General features: G+C 47.6%; 1 protein-coding gene and 2 pseudogenes across 1 annotated transcript in view; all 3 read left to right on the forward strand.

Moving 5' to 3' along the window:
* The window catches only part of LOC129556922 (L-gulonolactone oxidase), a 33,783-nt gene extending 22,420 nt beyond the window's left edge, over positions 1 to 11,363 (forward strand). The window contains exons 6-11 of the mRNA XM_088838052.1: positions 899 to 1,006; positions 1,925 to 2,001; positions 5,193 to 5,342; positions 6,166 to 6,330; positions 9,161 to 9,251; positions 10,059 to 11,363. Of these exons, the coding sequence (XP_088694178.1) occupies positions 899 to 1,006; positions 1,925 to 2,001; positions 5,193 to 5,342; positions 6,166 to 6,330; positions 9,161 to 9,251; positions 10,059 to 10,187 (720 nt within the window). The 3' untranslated portion in view covers positions 10,188 to 11,363. The remainder of the gene's footprint in view (positions 1 to 898; positions 1,007 to 1,924; positions 2,002 to 5,192; positions 5,343 to 6,165; positions 6,331 to 9,160; positions 9,252 to 10,058) is intronic.
* A 4,769-nt stretch (positions 11,364 to 16,132) lies between these two features.
* Positions 16,133 to 16,619, forward strand: LOC148777382 (ribonuclease P protein subunit p14 pseudogene; annotated as a pseudogene).
* LOC129556923 (hydroxyacyl-thioester dehydratase type 2, mitochondrial-like) lies at positions 16,509 to 17,124 on the forward strand (annotated as a pseudogene).
* The last annotated feature ends 873 nt before the right edge of the window (positions 17,125 to 17,997 follow it).

Here is a 17,997-nt window from a genome sequence, read left to right on the forward strand (position 1 = left end):
CTCTACTCAGGAGCTTCAGCATAGATTATCTCATTTCATTTGCACAACTGCCCATGTGTTGTTGGAGAGGGTGGGAAACCAAGGCTCCGGCGATATGGATCCGGCAAAGTTGTGCAGCTGGCAAGTCACCAGACCAGGACTTGAATCCAGAACTTACTCCAAAACCAGCACTCTCCCTCTCCCTCCCAGCTGCCTGTCAAACCCCAAATCTGCATCTCCTTTGTGGAGAATAAGAGATTGTGGGAATAAGAGATGCTGACAGTGATGCTGACAATGACAATGTAAGAGCAATAGTAGCAGCAGCAGCTTACACCTGTATGGAGCTTACTGTGCTTATGACACCATATTAAGGGCTTTCTAGGCATTAGTATGTTTAATCTTTATAACAATCCTGACATAGATATGGTTGTTAATCCTATTTTGCAGATGAGGAAATTGAGGCACTTGCCCAAACTTACACAGCTAGTCATTGTTCAAGTCAGGATAAACGAGAACTCATTTTTATCCTCTGCATAACTCAATGAAGTCAACCTATAAGTGGATCATTTTAATGTCCATGGCATGCGTGTGCTCAGTCATGTCCAACTCTTTGTGATTCCATGGACGGTAGCCCACCAGGCTCCTCTGTCCATGGGATTCTCCAGGCAAGAATACTGGAGTAGGTTGCCATTCCCTTCTCTAGGGGATCTTCCCAACCCAGAGATCGAAACTGTATCTCTTGCATCTCCTGCATTGGCGGTGGATTCCTTACCACTTAACATCCAGCATCTTATAAGACACATCCCTTGATCTTTAGCAATGTTAGGACAATTTGGGATATTTTCTTTGGATGGGGGGCCCTGACTTCCAGCATCCCCACCATCAAATGTGACCAACACAATCTCTGCTCCTTTCTCAGGTTCTTGACAACCTGGACAGTCACCTGAAGAAATCTGAATACTTCCGCTTTCTCTGGTTCCCACACAGTGAGAACGTCAGTGTAATCTACCAGGACCACACCAACAAGGTAGCCGTGGGCATCTTCCCCATTCCTCCCCACTGCCCAGCTCCCAGGGCACCTAACACCTATTACCATCCTGATGATCGGTGAGAGGTGAGAGGAAAAGCAAAAGGTGAGCATCCGTGAGCCTGAGGCGGGGAGCACTAAATGTCAGAGGGTGGAAGGAAGAGGGAAGGTGGTCCCAGTAAGGCTCCATGAGTCCACGAGGATGGATACAGGGGTGGGAGCTCAAGTGACAATCCAGACGTGGGAAGCAGAGATGGAGGTGTTGGCAGGACTGGCTAATGAGTCCTGAGCAGTCAGGATAGACCTCAGAAGCCAGCTAGTGCATCCCACCTTCCCTCCAGCACCCCATCCTTCCCACCCCCAGGGGAAGAAACCCATGGTTCTGTCTCCTCACCACCATGTCCTTGGCAAACAGGCTGCTTCTCAGCAGAATAAAATAAAGTCATCACTTAGGAAGATGTTGGAGAAGGCAATGGTACCCCACTCTAGTACTCTTGCCTGGAAAATCCCAGGGAAGGGGGAGCCTGGTGGGCTGCCGTCTATGGGGTCACAGAGTCAGACACGACTGAAGTGACTTAGCAGCGGTAGCAGCAGGAAGATGTTGACCAGACAAGTCAGGCAAAGGCCAGAACACCTATTATGTGTATGGGGCTGGCATGCGGTTCATAAAGGGTGACTGCCAAACACCAGGCTCATCAGCTCTGCAGAGAAGAGAATAGGCACTTCTTGATCTTGAGCAAAATGATCACATAAGCACGAAACAGAAGGGGACAGGACATGGGGATCGGCAGTGCCACCAAGAATGAGGCTTTCAATCGTCCCGGCCAGTGGGTTCCCCCTCCCTCAGCACACACACATACAGCCTTTCCTGGGACACTCAGCTCCAACTCGGAACTGACCACAGTCTCTGCTTCCCAGCCGCCCTCCTCTTCAGCCAACTGGTTCTGGGACTACGCTATTGGATTCTACTTACTGGAGTTCCTACTCTGGATCAGGTAGGAATGCCACTGTATCTTTTCCCAGCACCTGTCATCTACTGCTGGGGATGTGGTCCATCAGAAGAACAACATCCCGCTTTCAGACATGCAAACCGGGTCTGTCTGCACGGTCCAGAGCAGTGAATTCCAACCCTGGGGGGCTTTTTTAAAAAATACCCATGCCCAGGCTGCACACCCTGGCTTATGGGTGATGTGAACCTTCATATTGTCGTTTCTTACCTCCTTCCCAGCCTGAAGTCTGCGCTCAGGCTCAAGCACCAGACACATAACTATAAGTGATGAGGAAGGCCTTATGGGTCCTTGAGCAGTGACACTATATTCAGCCAAGACGTGGAATGGCATCTGATAAAAACTTCTGAAATGTTTCATACACATAAATAATATAGGCAACACATATTTAAAGTATGTTGCTGTTGTTGTTCAGCCACTAAGTTGGGTCAGACTCTTTGAGACTCCCTGGACTGTAGGCCAGCAGGATTCTCTGTCCATGGGATTTCCTAGGCAAGAATACAGGAGTGGGTTGCCATTTCCTGCTTCAGGAGATCTTGACCCAGGGATCAAACCCACTTCTTTTGTGTCTCCTGTATTGACAGGCAGATTCTTTACCACCTGGGAAGCCTTTATGGTGTATAGACATATTTAAACTTACTGTCAAGTGTATCCATCTATTCTTTTATCTTGGAGACTTTGGTGTCTTATTAAAGACAGTGAGTCCAGCCTGGAGGCCATTGCTCCATCAGATGATGGACTGGGGGTGAGAGTGGAAAATGCCCAGCCAGACTTCTCTCCCCTTGCATCACAGCAGCCTGGAAGCTTTATGTGCCTGTGTCTGTGGAGTCCAAGCTAGGAAGCACCCAAATAAATTGAGCTCTAAATCACAGTGGCCACATCCCGGGCCGGGACGCATGCTCTGAGGGAGCTCCATGGCCTCTGAGCCCCACCCATGTGGCTCTCACTTAGTGCCTTCTGGAAACCACGTCCACTTGGCCTCACCCTTGCTGCTCTGGGCTGCTCGCTGAGCCATGTGCCCAAGGATGCAACGATGAAAGCTAAATAATGGATTGGGTCTTGGTGATTTGGCTTCCCTGGTGGCTCAGTGGTAAAGAACCTGCCTGCCAATGCAGTAGATGCAGGTTCGATCCCTGGGTCAGGAAGATCCCCTGGAGGAAGAAATGGCAACCCCCTCCAGTATTCTTGCCTGAGAAATCCCATGGACAGAGGAGCCTGACAGGTTACCGTCCACAGGGTCACAGAGAGTTGGATGCGACTTAGGATGCATGCGCTGTTGGTGAGAATGTAAACTGGTGCAGCCACTATGGAAAACAGTATGAGGTTTCTCAAAAAGTTAAAAATAGAATTCCCTTCAGTTCAGTTCAGTTCAGTTCAGTCGCTCAGTCGTGTCCGACTCTCCGCGACCCCATGAATCACAGCACGCCAGGCCTCCCTGTCCATCACCAACTCCCGGAGTTCACTCAAACTCATGTCCACAGAGTCGGTGATGCCATCCAGCCATCTCATTCTCCGTCGTCCCCTTCTCCTCCCGCCCCCAACCTTTCCCAGCATCAGAGTCTTTTCCAGTGAGTCAACTCGTCGCATGAGGTGGCCAAAGTATTGCAGTTTCAGCTTCAGCATCAGTCCCTCCAATGAACATCCAGGATTGATCTCCTCTAGAATGGACTGGTTGGATCTCCTTGCAGTATAAGGGACTCTCAAGAGTCTTCTCCAGCACCACAGTTCAAAAGCATCGATTCTTCGGCGATCAGCCTTCTTCACAGTCCAACTCTCACATCCATACATGACCACGGGAAAAACCATTGCCTTGACTAGACGGACCTTGGTTGGCAAAGTAATGTCTCTGCTTTTTAATATACTATCAAGGTTGGTCATAACTTTCCTTCCAAGGAGCAAGCGTCTTTTAATTTCATGGCTGCAATCAGCATCTGCAGTGATTTTGGAGCCCAAAAAAACGAAGTCTGACACTGTTTCCACTGTTTTTCCATCTATTTCCCATGAAGTGATGGGACCAGATGCCATGATCTTTGTTTTCTGAATGTTGAGCTTCAAACCAACCTTTTCACTCTCCTCTTTCACTTTCATCAAGAGGCTTTTGAGTTCCTCTTCACTTTCTGCCATAAGGGTAGTGTCATCTGCATATCTGAGGTTATTGATATTTCTCCCGGCAATCTTGATTCCAGCTTGTGCTTCTTCCAGCCCAGCGTTCCTCATGATGTACTCTGCATATAAGTTAAATAAGCAAGGTGACAATATACAACCTTGACGTACACCTTTTCCTATTTGAAACCAGTCTGTTGTTCCATGTCCAGTTCTAACAGTTGCTTCCTGACCTGCATACAGGTTTCTCTTATGACCCAGCAATTCCACCTCTGACTATATGTCAGAAAGAACTGAAAGCACAATTTCAAAGTGATATTTGCACATTTGTGTTCACAACCAAAAAGTGAACATAACTATCCAACTGATGACTAAACAAAATGGGACATATAGATATGCAATGGAAAATGATACAGCCTTTAAAAAGGAAGGAAATTCTGACACAGGCTACAATGTGAATGAATCTTGAAGACATGATGATAACTGAAATAAGCCAGACACATAAGAGGACAAATATTGAGTGATTCCACTTATATGAGGCAGCCAGAGTAGTCAAATTCATAGAGACAAAAAGTATGGAAGGTTGTTGGAGAAGAATGGAGGTTGCCAGAGGCTGGAGGAAGGGAGAAATGGGGAGTTATTTTTAGTGGAGACAGAGTTTCAGTTTTGCAAGATTCTGGAGATCCAGTGCTCAGTGATGTAAATATACTTAACACTACTTTACTGCACACTTAAACAATGGTTAAGAGGGTAAATTTTATATTATGTGGTTTTTTCTTTTAAATCACAATTAAGATGAAACACTCTAACACTAAAAACAACCTAGTCATTAAAGAGGGAGAGAAAAATAAAATGTAGGCTAAAATCCATAACTGGAGCCCTGGGCAGCCACAAAGAGAGTGATGCAGGGTGATCGTCACATTCCCTGGAGGGATTTCCAGGCTGCAGATTAGCACACATGGCACAGGATGTAGAGAATGAAGCCCCAGTTTGTCGGTCCACTGCCCACAACACAGCCAGTATTTACCCACCGCTGGATAATTTGATGATCACTACCCCTCTGCCCTGCCCCCCAGCACCTTCCTGCCAGGCCTTGTGGGCTGGATCAATCGCTTTTTCTTCTGGCTCCTGTTCAATGGGAAGAAGGAAAACTGCAACCTCAGCCACAAGATCTTCACCTACGAGTGCCGCTTCAAGCAGCATGTCCAGGACTGGGCCATCCCCAGGTAAGGGCCAAGCGGGCCACCCTGAGGGTGGGTCAGCAACATATAGCTCCCTTTGGGTCCTGCTCACAGCCCATGCACTGCCAACCAGGCTCCCCATCCTACCTGTTATTTCTGGGGGAAACAGGAAGTTCTGAATCCCCATCCAGTGTCCTTGCACCATTGTGCCTCTCAGGAAACCAGCCAGGGGATCCACTCCACTCTCCCCACTGGCCCCTCTCCAGCCATGAGGCTGGGAGAGCAGGTTTAGACTTGAAACATAGGACTTCGTGGCCAGCATCTGGTTCTTCTGAAAGACACCCTGTGTTCAGTCCCTCCGTTAGCAGAGCCCACCTGGCAGGCTGGGGGCCTCTTCATGGGGAGAGACCCCCTTGAGACGGAGGCTAGGTCCATACCCGACTCACTGCAGCTTCCTCTGAATTGCCCCTCTTTGTCTTTCTCCAGGAAAAGGGGGATCAGTGCTCAGGGCTTAAGAGATCCCTCTGTCACAGTTTTCAGGGGCTGAGGCCACCAGAGTCTCAGGGCTGGACTATTAGAAAAAGTAGGAATCTTGGCATCACAGTGGCTTGATCTTGTCTGAAGAAGAGGAGGCCTGGGACAGCTGTGGCCAGAAAAGAGACCTGAGGAGAGCCTCCAATTGGGTGGGGGTCCTGAGGGCTGGGGCGGGAGCAGGAGGTAGCTCTCTGCTTCTGTGAGAAGAACTTTAAGAGCAGAAGCCATGAGGAAGGGGCTTCCTGGGGGCTGTGCTAAGCCTCATGGCACATCTCCGGAGGCCCCTTCCTCAGGTCTGTGTTCCATCCCCTCTCCCACCCCGGGTCGAGCGCAGAGAGAAGACCAAAGAGGCCCTGCTGGAGCTGAAGGCCATGCTGGAGGCGAACCCCAAGGTGGTGGCCCACTACCCCGTGGAGGTACGCTTCACTCGCGGGGACGACATCCTGCTGAGCCCCTGCTTCCAGCGCGACAGCTGCTACATGAACATCATCATGTACAGGTGAATGGTTCGCTCGGGGCGGGGCGGGGCTGCGGAAGCCGGTAGTGAAGGGGGCGGGGCTGCGGAAGCAGGTCCCTCCGCTTCGAAGGGCCCCTGCCTCCTTCCACAGCTTTCAGTTCGGTTCAGTTCAGTCGCTCATTCGTGTCCGACTCTTTGCGACCCCATGAATCACAGCACGCCAGGCCTCCCTGTCCATCACCAACTCCTGGAGTTCACTCAAACTCATGTCCATCGAGTCGGTGATGCCATCCAGCCATCTCATCCTCTGTCGTCCCCTTCCCCTGCCCCCAATCCCTCCCAGCATCAGAGTCTTTTCCAGTGAGTCAACTCTTCACATGAGGTGGCCAAAGTATTGGAGTTTAAGCCTCAGCATCAGTCCTTCCAATGAACACTCAGGACTGGTCTCCTTTAGAATGGACTGGTTGGATCTCCTTGCAGTCCAGGGGACTCGCAAGAGTCTTCTCCAGCACCACAGTTCAAAACCATCAATTCTTCAGCGCTCAGCTTTCTTCACAGTCCAACTCTCACATCCATAAATGACCATGGAAAAGGCCAGTTCAAATGCCACCTTCTCCAGGGAGACTTCCCTGGTCCAAGCAGCAGAAAATAGTCTTTCTCTCCTTCCAGTTCCAACAACTACCCTTTCTAGCTGTACTGTATTAATGTGGTCATTAATATTAATTAATATATAATATTATTGTTAATTAGAATTGTTTTATTTATATATAGTAATTATAATTGTTAACTGGACTGCAAGGAGATCCAACCAGTCCATTCTAAAGGAGATCAATCCTGGGTGTTCATTGGAAGGACTGATGCTAAAGCTGAAACTGCAATACTTTGGCCACCTCATGCGAAGAGTTGACTCACTGGAAAAGACTCTGATGCTGGGAAGGATTGGGGGCAGGAGGAGAAGGGGACGACAGAGAATGAGACGGCTGGATGGCATCACCGAGTTGATGGACACGAGTTTGAGTGAACTCCGGGAGCTGGTGATGGACAGGGAGGCCTGGCGTGCCGTGATTCATGGGGTCGCAAAGAGTCGGACATGACTGAGAGACTGAACTGAACTGAACTGAATATTATTATTAATTATATCTAATATGTAATGGCTCCCCTGGTGGTAAAGAATTCATCTGCCAGTGCAGGAATCACAGGTTTGATTCCCTGGGTCCAGAAGATTCCCCTGGAGGAGGGCATGGCAACCCATTCCAGTATTCTTACCTGGAAAATCCCATGGACAGGGGAGCCTGGTGAGCTATAGCCTATGGGATCACAAAGAGTCAGACACAACTGAGTGACTAAGCATACCGGCTAATGTTAATATTAATGTTAATATGCAAAGCTGCCCTTTGCAAAACTGATATTAAGGAATGACAAGTTTATGCTGTCTCATGTGCTGCCCTAGGCAAGTGATTCTGAGAGCCCGGAACATAGTGTTGAGAAGGATTGTGAGGCCAGGTTTCAGTTCAGCAGAAAAGAGAGTTATGCCTGGACACAGTACCCATCTAACCAGCTCCACTGGGCCATAGGCAGACACCTTATGCTCACACTGTGTAATTGTTTCCCGAGTTGGTTGGGCAGTGACCTCCCGTACGAGGTTATGGACACACACAGTTTAAGAAACTCATCTTTTCTAAAACTTCCTGCTTAAGACACATCTTTCTTCCTTCCCATCCACCACTGATAATATCCTTCCCTGACTTTGTAAAAGACAAACAGACCATCTCTCACCCAGCCTGAATCTTACTATGCTTTATTTCTCCAGTCTGTAAAATACCCCCAAACTCAGGGGATCCCAAGGGACAATTTAAGATGGTGCTGTCCTGCAGGGGGGTCCCGAAGCCAGAAAAGAGAATTTCAGAAACCCACCTCAAACGGGAGGCAGCTTATTTCACGCAGGGACAAACTTAGGGCTTGGCTCAGTCCTCAAGCTGTTTGTCCGTTTTGTCCCTGCCTGTGAATGCAAATTCAGAAGCAAGAAATTCCCCTGGGGGCTGCATCATAACATTTGAGTTTTTGCGAGTTCTGACTCTTCTCTGTCAGTAAGTCTGACTTTGCAGCAAGGACTGACCAACTAGGTTACATTGGCCGTGATTTCCATACATCAAATGACGTGATTCTGATAGAAATATTCATTTATCTATTTATTATAAAGATTTTTGTATATATCTTTTAAATAATCTTTACATTAGTTTTTTTTAATTTACATTTTAAACTATTTAGATTTAAAATTCAAAATCTTTAAATAAGTGTGTGTGCTGTGCTTAGTCACTCAATCATGTCCAACTCTTTTGCAGCCCTATGGACTGTAGCCTACCAGGCTCCTCTGTTCATGGGATTTTCCCCCTGTTCATGGGATTTTCCCTCTGTTCATGGGATTTTCCAGGCAAGAATACTGGAGAGGGTTGCCATTTCCTCTTCCAGGGAATCTTCCCAACCCGTGTCTCCTGCGTCTTCTGCATTGGCAGGTGGATTCTGTACCACTAAGCCACAAGAGAAGCCCAAATAAGTGTGTGTGTATTTATATACACACATAGAGGGAAAAAACGTATTAATTTAAAATTATTCACACTCATACACATGGGGTTGCAGTCGGACATGACTGAGTGACTGAACAACAACAAAAATACAGCAACTTTCAGTTGACAGTTAAAATATATGTAAGAGGTTGTAAACTTTTTCCAAATCCTTCTGAGCAAAAGCTGCAGGGTGCTGAGTCACTGCCATCCGTACCCTGTGGACAAGTGCTGGGCAAGATGCCTGATAACCACGGGTAAGACCACACAAGACAAGAGTCTAGCCTCACATCCTTCTGCCCCCTCCTCAGGCCCTATGGCAAGGACGTACCACGGCTGGACTACTGGCTGGCCTATGAGACCATCATGAAGAAGGTGGGAGGCAGGCCCCACTGGGCCAAGGTAAGACGCGTCTGTCGGAGCCTCACCATGGGTGGGAGCCGGGCAGCTACTGTGAGCCAGGGCTTCCACTAGAGGGTGCCTCTCTTCCCTATTGCCCTGCCTGCCCAGGGCTCCAACCTCCTGGGGAAACCATGAGCTGAGCAAGTCATAGGAAGGAGGACCTCCGCTACCTTAACTAGACCAGCTTCTCTGCATTCACGTTCCAGCAGCCCAATGACTGTGGTTCCCTTCGAGTTTTTAGTGCTCACCTTTCATTTGATTTAATTCTCATAGAAACCCTATAAGCAGGATAAGGCAATGAGTCCATTCAGCAGACAGGAAACTAGGGGTCTCTCAGAGATGATGGTTCTTACTAATTAGCAGTAGAACTGGGGCCAGAGCCCCCTCCACTGCCCAATGGCAAATGGAACGGGAACTTTAATACTGCATTTTAACCGCTTCCTTCTCTACTTTCCAAGAACTTCCGCCCTCCTGTTTGGGTTCTTTACATTATACGTGTATGTGGATGCATGCATGCATGTGTGTGTGTGCATATGTTCTCACACACCACACATGGGTTTGTGCATGGGCCTGTATGAATGTATACATGTGCATACATGCACACATGGGTGTGGGTACGCACGTGTGTGCATGCATGTGTGTGCATGTGGGTTTGTGAGTGTGTGCATGCATACACCTGCACACATGTGCTCTGTGTGTGCCTAGGGATGGGGGATCACACATGCAGGCACACCGACACAGGTTTGCAGCCCTGCTGAAATGCCAGCTCCAGGAATCAAGGCCTGTTGTCTCCGGTTGCTTCCTCAGGCCCACAACTGCACCCGGAAGGACTTTGAGAAAATGTACCCAGCCTTCCAGAGGTTCTGTGCCATCCGAGAAAAGCTGGACCCCACGGGGATGTTCCTGAATGCCTATTTGGAGAAGGTGTTCTACTGAAGCACAAACAGAAAACAAGTCTAGCCCACCTCATCCCACCTCCAGGCCCACCTCCCACAGGGCTGAAAGCTCAGCGTCCCGCTGTCCTGATAGGGAACAGACATCTCCCCTGGAGCCCTCTACCAGGACACCCACAGCTGCTCACACCCACAGCAAGGAACCTGGATCTGGGCATCCCCTACCTCCTTCATCCTCACAGCACCCCCATGTAAGGAAGAGCACCAAATCCCTTTACCTCTCCAGCAGCATCCTCTTAGCCCAAGCCTGCAGTCACCACATCCTGTTCCTAGGAGACAGAGAAGCCCCCAAATGTTCTGTGTGTCTAGGAGGTAAGGATTCGGCCATTCACAGGTTCCACCTGCCAACTGGGTGTCTGGAGCTCCAGGGGTCACCCTGCCCACCCTCATAGGGAGGAGTCCCACCAGCATACGTTTAGACACAGAGGTCGTGTGTGCTGTGCCCTGCTTTCTTTCACCCTCCAGGGTCTTTCAGATGCTCAGAGGCATATGCCCTGCCCTGGGACTGTCCTCTTCCAGAGGGTCCACTTGTCCACCTGACCTCCCATAGCCCAACCGGCAGCATATCTATTCCAGGGATGTTTGGAAAGGGGGACTTTCCTTGCCTTCTTTTTAATAAAGGCCAAGAGTTATTTAGTCTCCGCTCCTTCCTCTCCATCTCCAAGGTAATCCTTTGGGAGCAGAAAGCTCCCTGATTCCCCAGCTTCCCTCCAGGGTCTTGGACTTGCCTGGAAAATGCTCTTCATATTCCTTTTGCAGTTTCAAGTGGCCTCTGACCTCCCACATGTTGTGGCTAGTCTTTCACAAAGCTTTTGTTGAATATCTACAAGGTGCCAAGTGCTTTGGGGGAATTAAAAGAACCTTAAGACAGGCTCCTGTATCAAGAAATGTATATTTTAATCATATGTCTCATAAGAGGTTAATATGCAGAAGATACAAAGAACGCCTACAAATTATCAACACAAAAACAAACTAATAAAAAATGGGCAAAGGACTTAAATACACATTTCTCCAAAGAAAATATACAAATGGTCAATAAGCACATGAAATGGAGAAGGCAATAGCAACCCACTCCAGTACTCTTGCCTGGAAAATCCCATGGACGGAGGAGCCTGGTAGGCTGCAGTCCATGGGGTTGCGAAGAGTCGGACATGACTGAGGGACTTCACTTTCACTTTTCACTTTGATGCATTAGAGAAGGAAATGGCAACCCACTCCAGTGTTCTTGCCTGGAGAATCCCAGGGATGGGGGAGCCTGGTGGGCTGCCGTTTATGGGGTCGCACAGAGTCGGACACGACTGAGGCGACTTAGCAGCAGCAGCAGCAGCAAGCACATGAAAAGATGCTCTACATCACTAATCATTAGGGAAGTGAAAATAAAATCACAATGAGATGTCACTTTACATGCATTAGGATTACTCTTTTCAAAACAACAACAATAGAAAATAACAAGTGTTGTCAAGGACATGGAGAAATTGGAATTTGTGTGCATTGCTGGTGAAGCTATAATAAAATGGTGCAGCTGCCAAAGAAAATAGCACAGAGGTTCCTCAAAAAACATAAAACATGATCCAGCAATTCCACTTCTGGGCATACACTCAAAACAACTGAAAGCAGGGACTCAAACAGATATTTGCACACCTATATTCATAGCAGCGTTGTTCACCATTGCCAAAAAGTAGAAGCAACCCACATGTCCACTGAGAGACGATTGATAAATAAAATGTGGACTCATATTCCACATACAGTGGAATAACACTCAGACTTAAGAAGGAAGGAAATTTTAATATATCCTACAGTTGATGAGCCTTGAAAGTTTTCTGCTAACTGAAATAAGCCAGTCATAGACAAATCCTGCATGATTCCACTTATATGCGGTACCTAGAATATTCAGACTCACTGAAGCAGAAAATAGAATAGTGGGTGCTGGGGACTGGGAGAAAGGGAGGCTAGGAGATAGTGTTTAACTGGTACAGAGTTTCCAGTTGGAGAAGATGAAGAATTCTGGAGACTGGTGATGGCTTCACAATACAGTGAATGTCCTTGGGACTTCCCTGGTGTCCAGTGGCTAAGACTTTTCACTCTCAGTACAGAGTGCCCAGGTTCAATCCATACCACATGCTGCAATGAAGACATGGTACAGCCATATAAATAAATAAATATTAAAAAATAAAGTGAATGTACTTAATGCCACTGAACTGCACACTGAAAAATGGTTAAAATAGTACATTCTATATTATATATATTTCTACACCAATAAAAGTAAAGCAGTGTATATTCTAATTCAGAGAAACAAGACTAACGTTCATAGGACATTAAATAGCCATGCCAGGGAGTGTGTGATGAAGTGTCAGGGAAATGGCACAACCATGGAGACCTGGTCAGTCCCCATGGACTCAACTTCCCCAGAGAGACTGGCTCAAGATCTGAGTCCATGGTTTCAAAGGCAAAAACTACACCCTCAGTAGGACAGGCTATGTGAATCACAGGGCCCAGCGCAAGACGATGAAGAATTTCAAGAAGACAACTATACTTCAATTAAAAAACAAATTTCAAGAGGGTGACAACAGAGCATTCAACCAAGCACAAGTCCCCTTCTGGGACATTCCTGCTGGTCCAATGGTTAAGACTCCATACTCCAATGCTGGGGCCATGGGTTGGATCCCTGGTTAGGGAACTAAGATCCCATATGCTGCACAACACAACCAAAAACCAAAATATACAATTAAAAAGCACAGGGACCTTCTAAGCACAGCACTGGCTGAGCTAACCCATGAAACCAGCCCTGCTCCCCACCACCAAGCATAGCTGGTAGGCACATGTCACCTTACTGGACAACAGTCTGAATCATTTCCTCAAACACCAACCTAGGGGTTGTTCTGAAAGTATTTTGTGGAAGCACTGAGCATCTACAGTGAGTTAATTTAAAGGAAATTACCCTCAATAATGTATTGATGCTTAAGCTCCAATACTTGCCTACCTGATGCAAAGAGCCGACTCATTGAAAAAGACCCAGATGCTAAAGATTGAAGGCAAAAGAAGAAGGGGGCGGCAGAGGATGAGATGGTTAGATGGCATCACCAACTCAATGGACATGAATCTGAGCAAGCTCCAGTGAGATAGTGGAGGACAAGGGAGCTTGGCGTGCTGCAGTTCATGGGGTAGCAAAGAGTCAGACACGACTTAGCAACTGAACAATAACAATGTACATGGGTTCCATGCAACAATAGAAAGGCCTTCTACGAAACCTGACATTTCTAAGAGAAGAATAAATTCTATTTCAAGAACTGTTGGCTGAGTTTCAGCCCGTGGGGCTGCCCTACAACTGTCAGGCTTGAGCCAGCTCCTTGACATCAGTCTAACATAAACTTGTACACTGGTTCTACTTCTCTGGAGGACCTGATTGATAAATAAGGAAAGAGATGGACTGGTGACGTTAATACAAAGAAAAGCATGGTGGGCTAAACACTGAGGCTTGGGAAGAGGTGGAGTCCAAGTCACTCCCTGTTGTACAGATGAGAAAACCAAGTCTCAGAGAGTTGAAGAAACTTGTTCAATGTCACACAGCAATTTAGGAAAGACAGTGCCCCTAAATATTTCAATCAAAGTACATCTCAAAACCCATATTTTCAACAGCTCGAATTAAATGTTTAACATCTGTGAATTTTGTATTCCATTCCATTATGTAATTGTGTTTTAAACTTTTGAGCAATGCTTTATTTTCCAAATTTTTAGATAGCATTTCTGCCCTAGGCAGGAGTGCCATGTTTGCTGTGTGTTTTATGACGCCTTACATGAACCCCAAGGGGACAAGTGCAGGCTTTAAGGAATACCCAGTGCAATGACTTAAGTCCAAAACCTTGAGATTCAGTTAAACTTCAACTCCTGCAATGCTGAAGTCAAAGAATATTCTGGAAATAGACTTTCTAGCTACCAGAGAACCCAAGGCCCCTTCCTAGATCAGGCTTTTGATGAATTATACTTTAGTCTTCCTTTGATTTGAGGCCATTTAAAGCCTGAAGGTCATATTTTCCCCCAAAATTCTCCCTGCAGAGTCCTTTTGAGATTGAGTGTATACTGAGGCCATCAATCGTGCCCCTGAAGCCACCACTGCCGCAGATCCACTTTTCTCTCCTCCTTCGCCTCCTGCTGGCCACTGCTGGTCCAGATTCCCACTGGCTGGCTTCCCCTCTCTCCCAGTGCTGTCCTCAGGCCCAAGCCTCGGGTCATATTGTGCCCCAGTGGCAAACACTCTCCTCACCTCAGGGGACTCAGAAAATCGTGGGTGCTGAGATTCAGAACCTGTGCTTGTAACAGTAAACAGTGATCGTCGGCAGCATCTTTGAAGTAGGCTGGAAGGATGAGGAAAAGTCCTGCTGGGCCACTGTGAAGCTCAGTCATTATACAGCATCAGGGCTGTTGGGCTGTGGGTGGCACTCAAAGTTGAATTTGGGGTGAACAGTCACCAGCCAAAGAGTAATATGCAAATGTCACCAGGTGGAGTGAGTGGACTGTGGGCAGCTTCTCCCCTCAAGTGGCCGCCTGGCCCCTGCACCCTACAGGTGCACAGCAGAGAAAAGGAGGGTCCTAGGTGACCTCTGAGGGTCCCAGAAGGATGCACCACTGATCAGAAAGCCTCCCCAAATGCAAAGATGTGGGACATTTAAAAACCAAGACAGACACCCCCTCACTTCACTTGCAGGTATCTCTTCATGGGGATAACCCCAAACCGGCCAAGTCAACCTGGCCACCTGCAGGGGCTCAGACTGGAAGACAGACAAGGGAATGTGTGGGTTAGCTGACGGGAGAGGACAGTGCAGCAAAGCCCAGCATCTGCAGAACCACAGCGCAGCTCTGGTCCTTCTCAAGGTCAGCGTCCACCGTCAGCCCTGGAACAGGGACTCATGGCGCCCCCTGATGGCAGCTGTCGGGATCCTGCGAGGTGCAGACTCGAGAGGAATAAAGCCTCCCTCTCTGAACCTAATGGAGAAGGAAATGGCAACCTACTCCAGTGTTCTTGCCTGGAGAATCCCAGGGACGGGGGAGCCTGGTGGGCTGCCGTCTATGGGGTCGCACAGAGTCGGACACGACTGAAGTGACTTAGCAGTAGCAGCTCTGAACCTAAAAGGCTTTCCAAGTGGCTCAGGGGTAAAGAATCTGCCTGCCAATGCAAGAGACTCAGGTTGGACCCCTGGGTTGGGGAGATCCCCTGATGAAGGACATGACACGCATTCCAGTATTCTTGCCTGGAGAATCCCAAGGACAGAGAAGCCTGGTGGGCTACAATCCATGGGGTCACAAAGAGTCGGACACAACTGAGCACACACGAAGGCAAGCAAGGATGACCCTAAAGGCGTGAAGCTGGCTAGTCTCAAACTCTAAAGCCACCAGAAGGGCCTCAGAAAAGGGAGAAAACCCTGGAGGATGGGGGGGCAGGGCAAAAGGGAACAGATTTCTCCCTGCAAAAGTAGGTTTCAAATTGAGAAGGGGTGAAGGACATCCCTGGTGGTCCAGTGGTTAAGACTCCCTGCTCCTAAAGCAGAGGCCCCGGGTTCTATCCCTGATCAAGGAAACAGATCCTGCCTGCCGCAGTGAAATCTGGTCCAGTCAAATAAAATAATAAAAAAGCAAAAAATGAAAACAGAAGGCGGAGGGGTGGTGGGCAGCAAGGAGCAGCCTTGGGTACCTCCCGCTCTGGCCGCGGATGCCACCGACTAAGGCAAGGCTGGGCCGTGAACCATCCCAGGCCTGTCTCTACAACATGGTCTCAGTCGCACAGGGTGGCCGAGAGGACTGAGCAGAGCGCATGCGCTTGGCCCCAGGTAGGGGAGAAATCAGTGGCAGAAGTTAGTCCAAAAAAAGTTGAAAATGATTTCAAGTGTCCAACATCCTCTTGACTCAATAAGATGTGATCAGCACCAGAAAAAGATGCCCGCCTCAGCTGCCACATCGAAAAGAACTGTTTACAAACATCCCTCTGAGTACCACTGCATGAAAGTCCGCCTAGAATTTCAAGATTGCGGGATTGAACTGAATACCGCACAATTCAAACAGCTGCTAATTTCAGCCCTGAAGGACCTGTTTGGTGAGGTTGATGTTGCGTTACCCTTGGACGTTCTGACCTGTGAAGAGAAGACACTGTCAGCCATCCTGAGGATATGCAGCAGTGGTCTTGTCAAATTGTGGAGTTCTCTGACCCTGTTAGTATCCTATAAAGGCAAGAACTGTGCTTTCAGAGTGATTCAGGTTTCTCCACTTCTCCTTGCATTATCTGGCAATAGTAGGGAACTAGAATTGAGTAGTCTTCAATTTGAGAAAATATTCCTCACTCTCAAAAGTACTTTTTGGTGCCAGCATAATGTTTGGAGACTCAAGCAGCCCAAAAGCTCCTGTCAATGGAATTTGAGAGTGCTGAAGATGCTCCCAGGAATGTCCAGCCATCGCCTTTGGTGGGGTTGGCTTCACAGGAGAATCTGCCTGAGTCAGTCAGTACCGAACAGGCCACCCTTAGAGCACGTGCATCTCAGAGTCGGAGACTGGGCTGAACTCAGGAGGGCCTTCACACGGAGGGGCGTGGCCACCTTCTCGGAATTAACAGGGGATGTTAATCCTTTGCACTTAGATGAAGATTTGCAAAACACACCAGATTTAGAAAGACAATTGTCCATGGAGCTTTGACCGATGGACTTATTTCAGCTTTCCTTGGTACTAAAATGCCAGGGCCAGGCTGTGTTTTCTTTCCCAGAAAATTAACTTTCCAGCCCCTTTATATGTTGGAAAGTTGTTTTAGCTTCTGCAGAAGTGAAAAAGCTAAGCAGTTCATTGCCATTGTTGCAGTGTCATGTTCTGTACTGGAAAGTAAAAAGACTGTTATGGAAGCCTGGGTTAAAGTTATGGTTTCAGAAACACCCAAATCCTGAAATACGTCTTTAAAGATGCAAGTTCAGGCATCAGTGTTTTTAGTATTGAAAGCCTCTGGGGAAAACAGGGGTTGCTGTTCTTCGCAAGGACAGGCTCATAGACCTATACTGGGGGAGAGGAGCAGATAAAGAGTTGTTCCAGTGTCCACTTATGCTTCACTCAGGCTTAAGTATATTCATCATCTATCTAGGTTTTCAAAACTGAAAAAAAAAGGCAATTCCCTGGCGGTCCAGTGGTTAGGACTCCAGGCTCTCACTGCCAGGGCCATAGATCCAAGCCCTCGTCAGGGAACTATGATCCCACAAGCTGTGTCCCACAAGCCATGTGGCACAGAGCATGTGCGTGCACGCACACACACATACACGCACACACACGAACAGAGGAAATCAGTGGTGATTCTAAGGTTGCACATTGTTAACCAGTCTCCCATGAGGTGCCATTAAAAAAGGAAAAAAAAAAACTGAAAAAAGTGTTAGGAAGGTTATCATTTAGCTTAAATGTTCTAATTTTAGGATTTCAAACCTAATTGGATTTGCATTTATTTCGATAACACAAACCTGCCTGTATTTGTGTAGAATAAGAATTTGTTAAAGTCACTGAATTTATAAGTAGCAAGCATTTAATTATTAAAGGCAATGATGGAAGATAGGTCATCTTTGAACACCTATCTTTTACCAGTAAATATTCTTAGATCCTGTTCTCCAGCAATTTCTGAGTCAAAATTTATTATAATTCATTACTGTTTATACCAAGATGGTGATTTTTTGACCCTTCAGTGTCACTTTCCCTTCAGATGGTTTTCCTGTCACTGGGGGAGGGCTTATGTACATCTTTGGACTCAGTTCTATAAGCTCTCTTGGTTTCATTTATAA

This window comes from Moschus berezovskii, chromosome 7 (assembly GCF_049115385.1).
Source record: "Moschus berezovskii isolate FMDL1 chromosome 7, NW_MosBer_1.0, whole genome shotgun sequence".
Taxonomy (NCBI): domain Eukaryota; kingdom Metazoa; phylum Chordata; class Mammalia; order Artiodactyla; family Moschidae; genus Moschus; species Moschus berezovskii.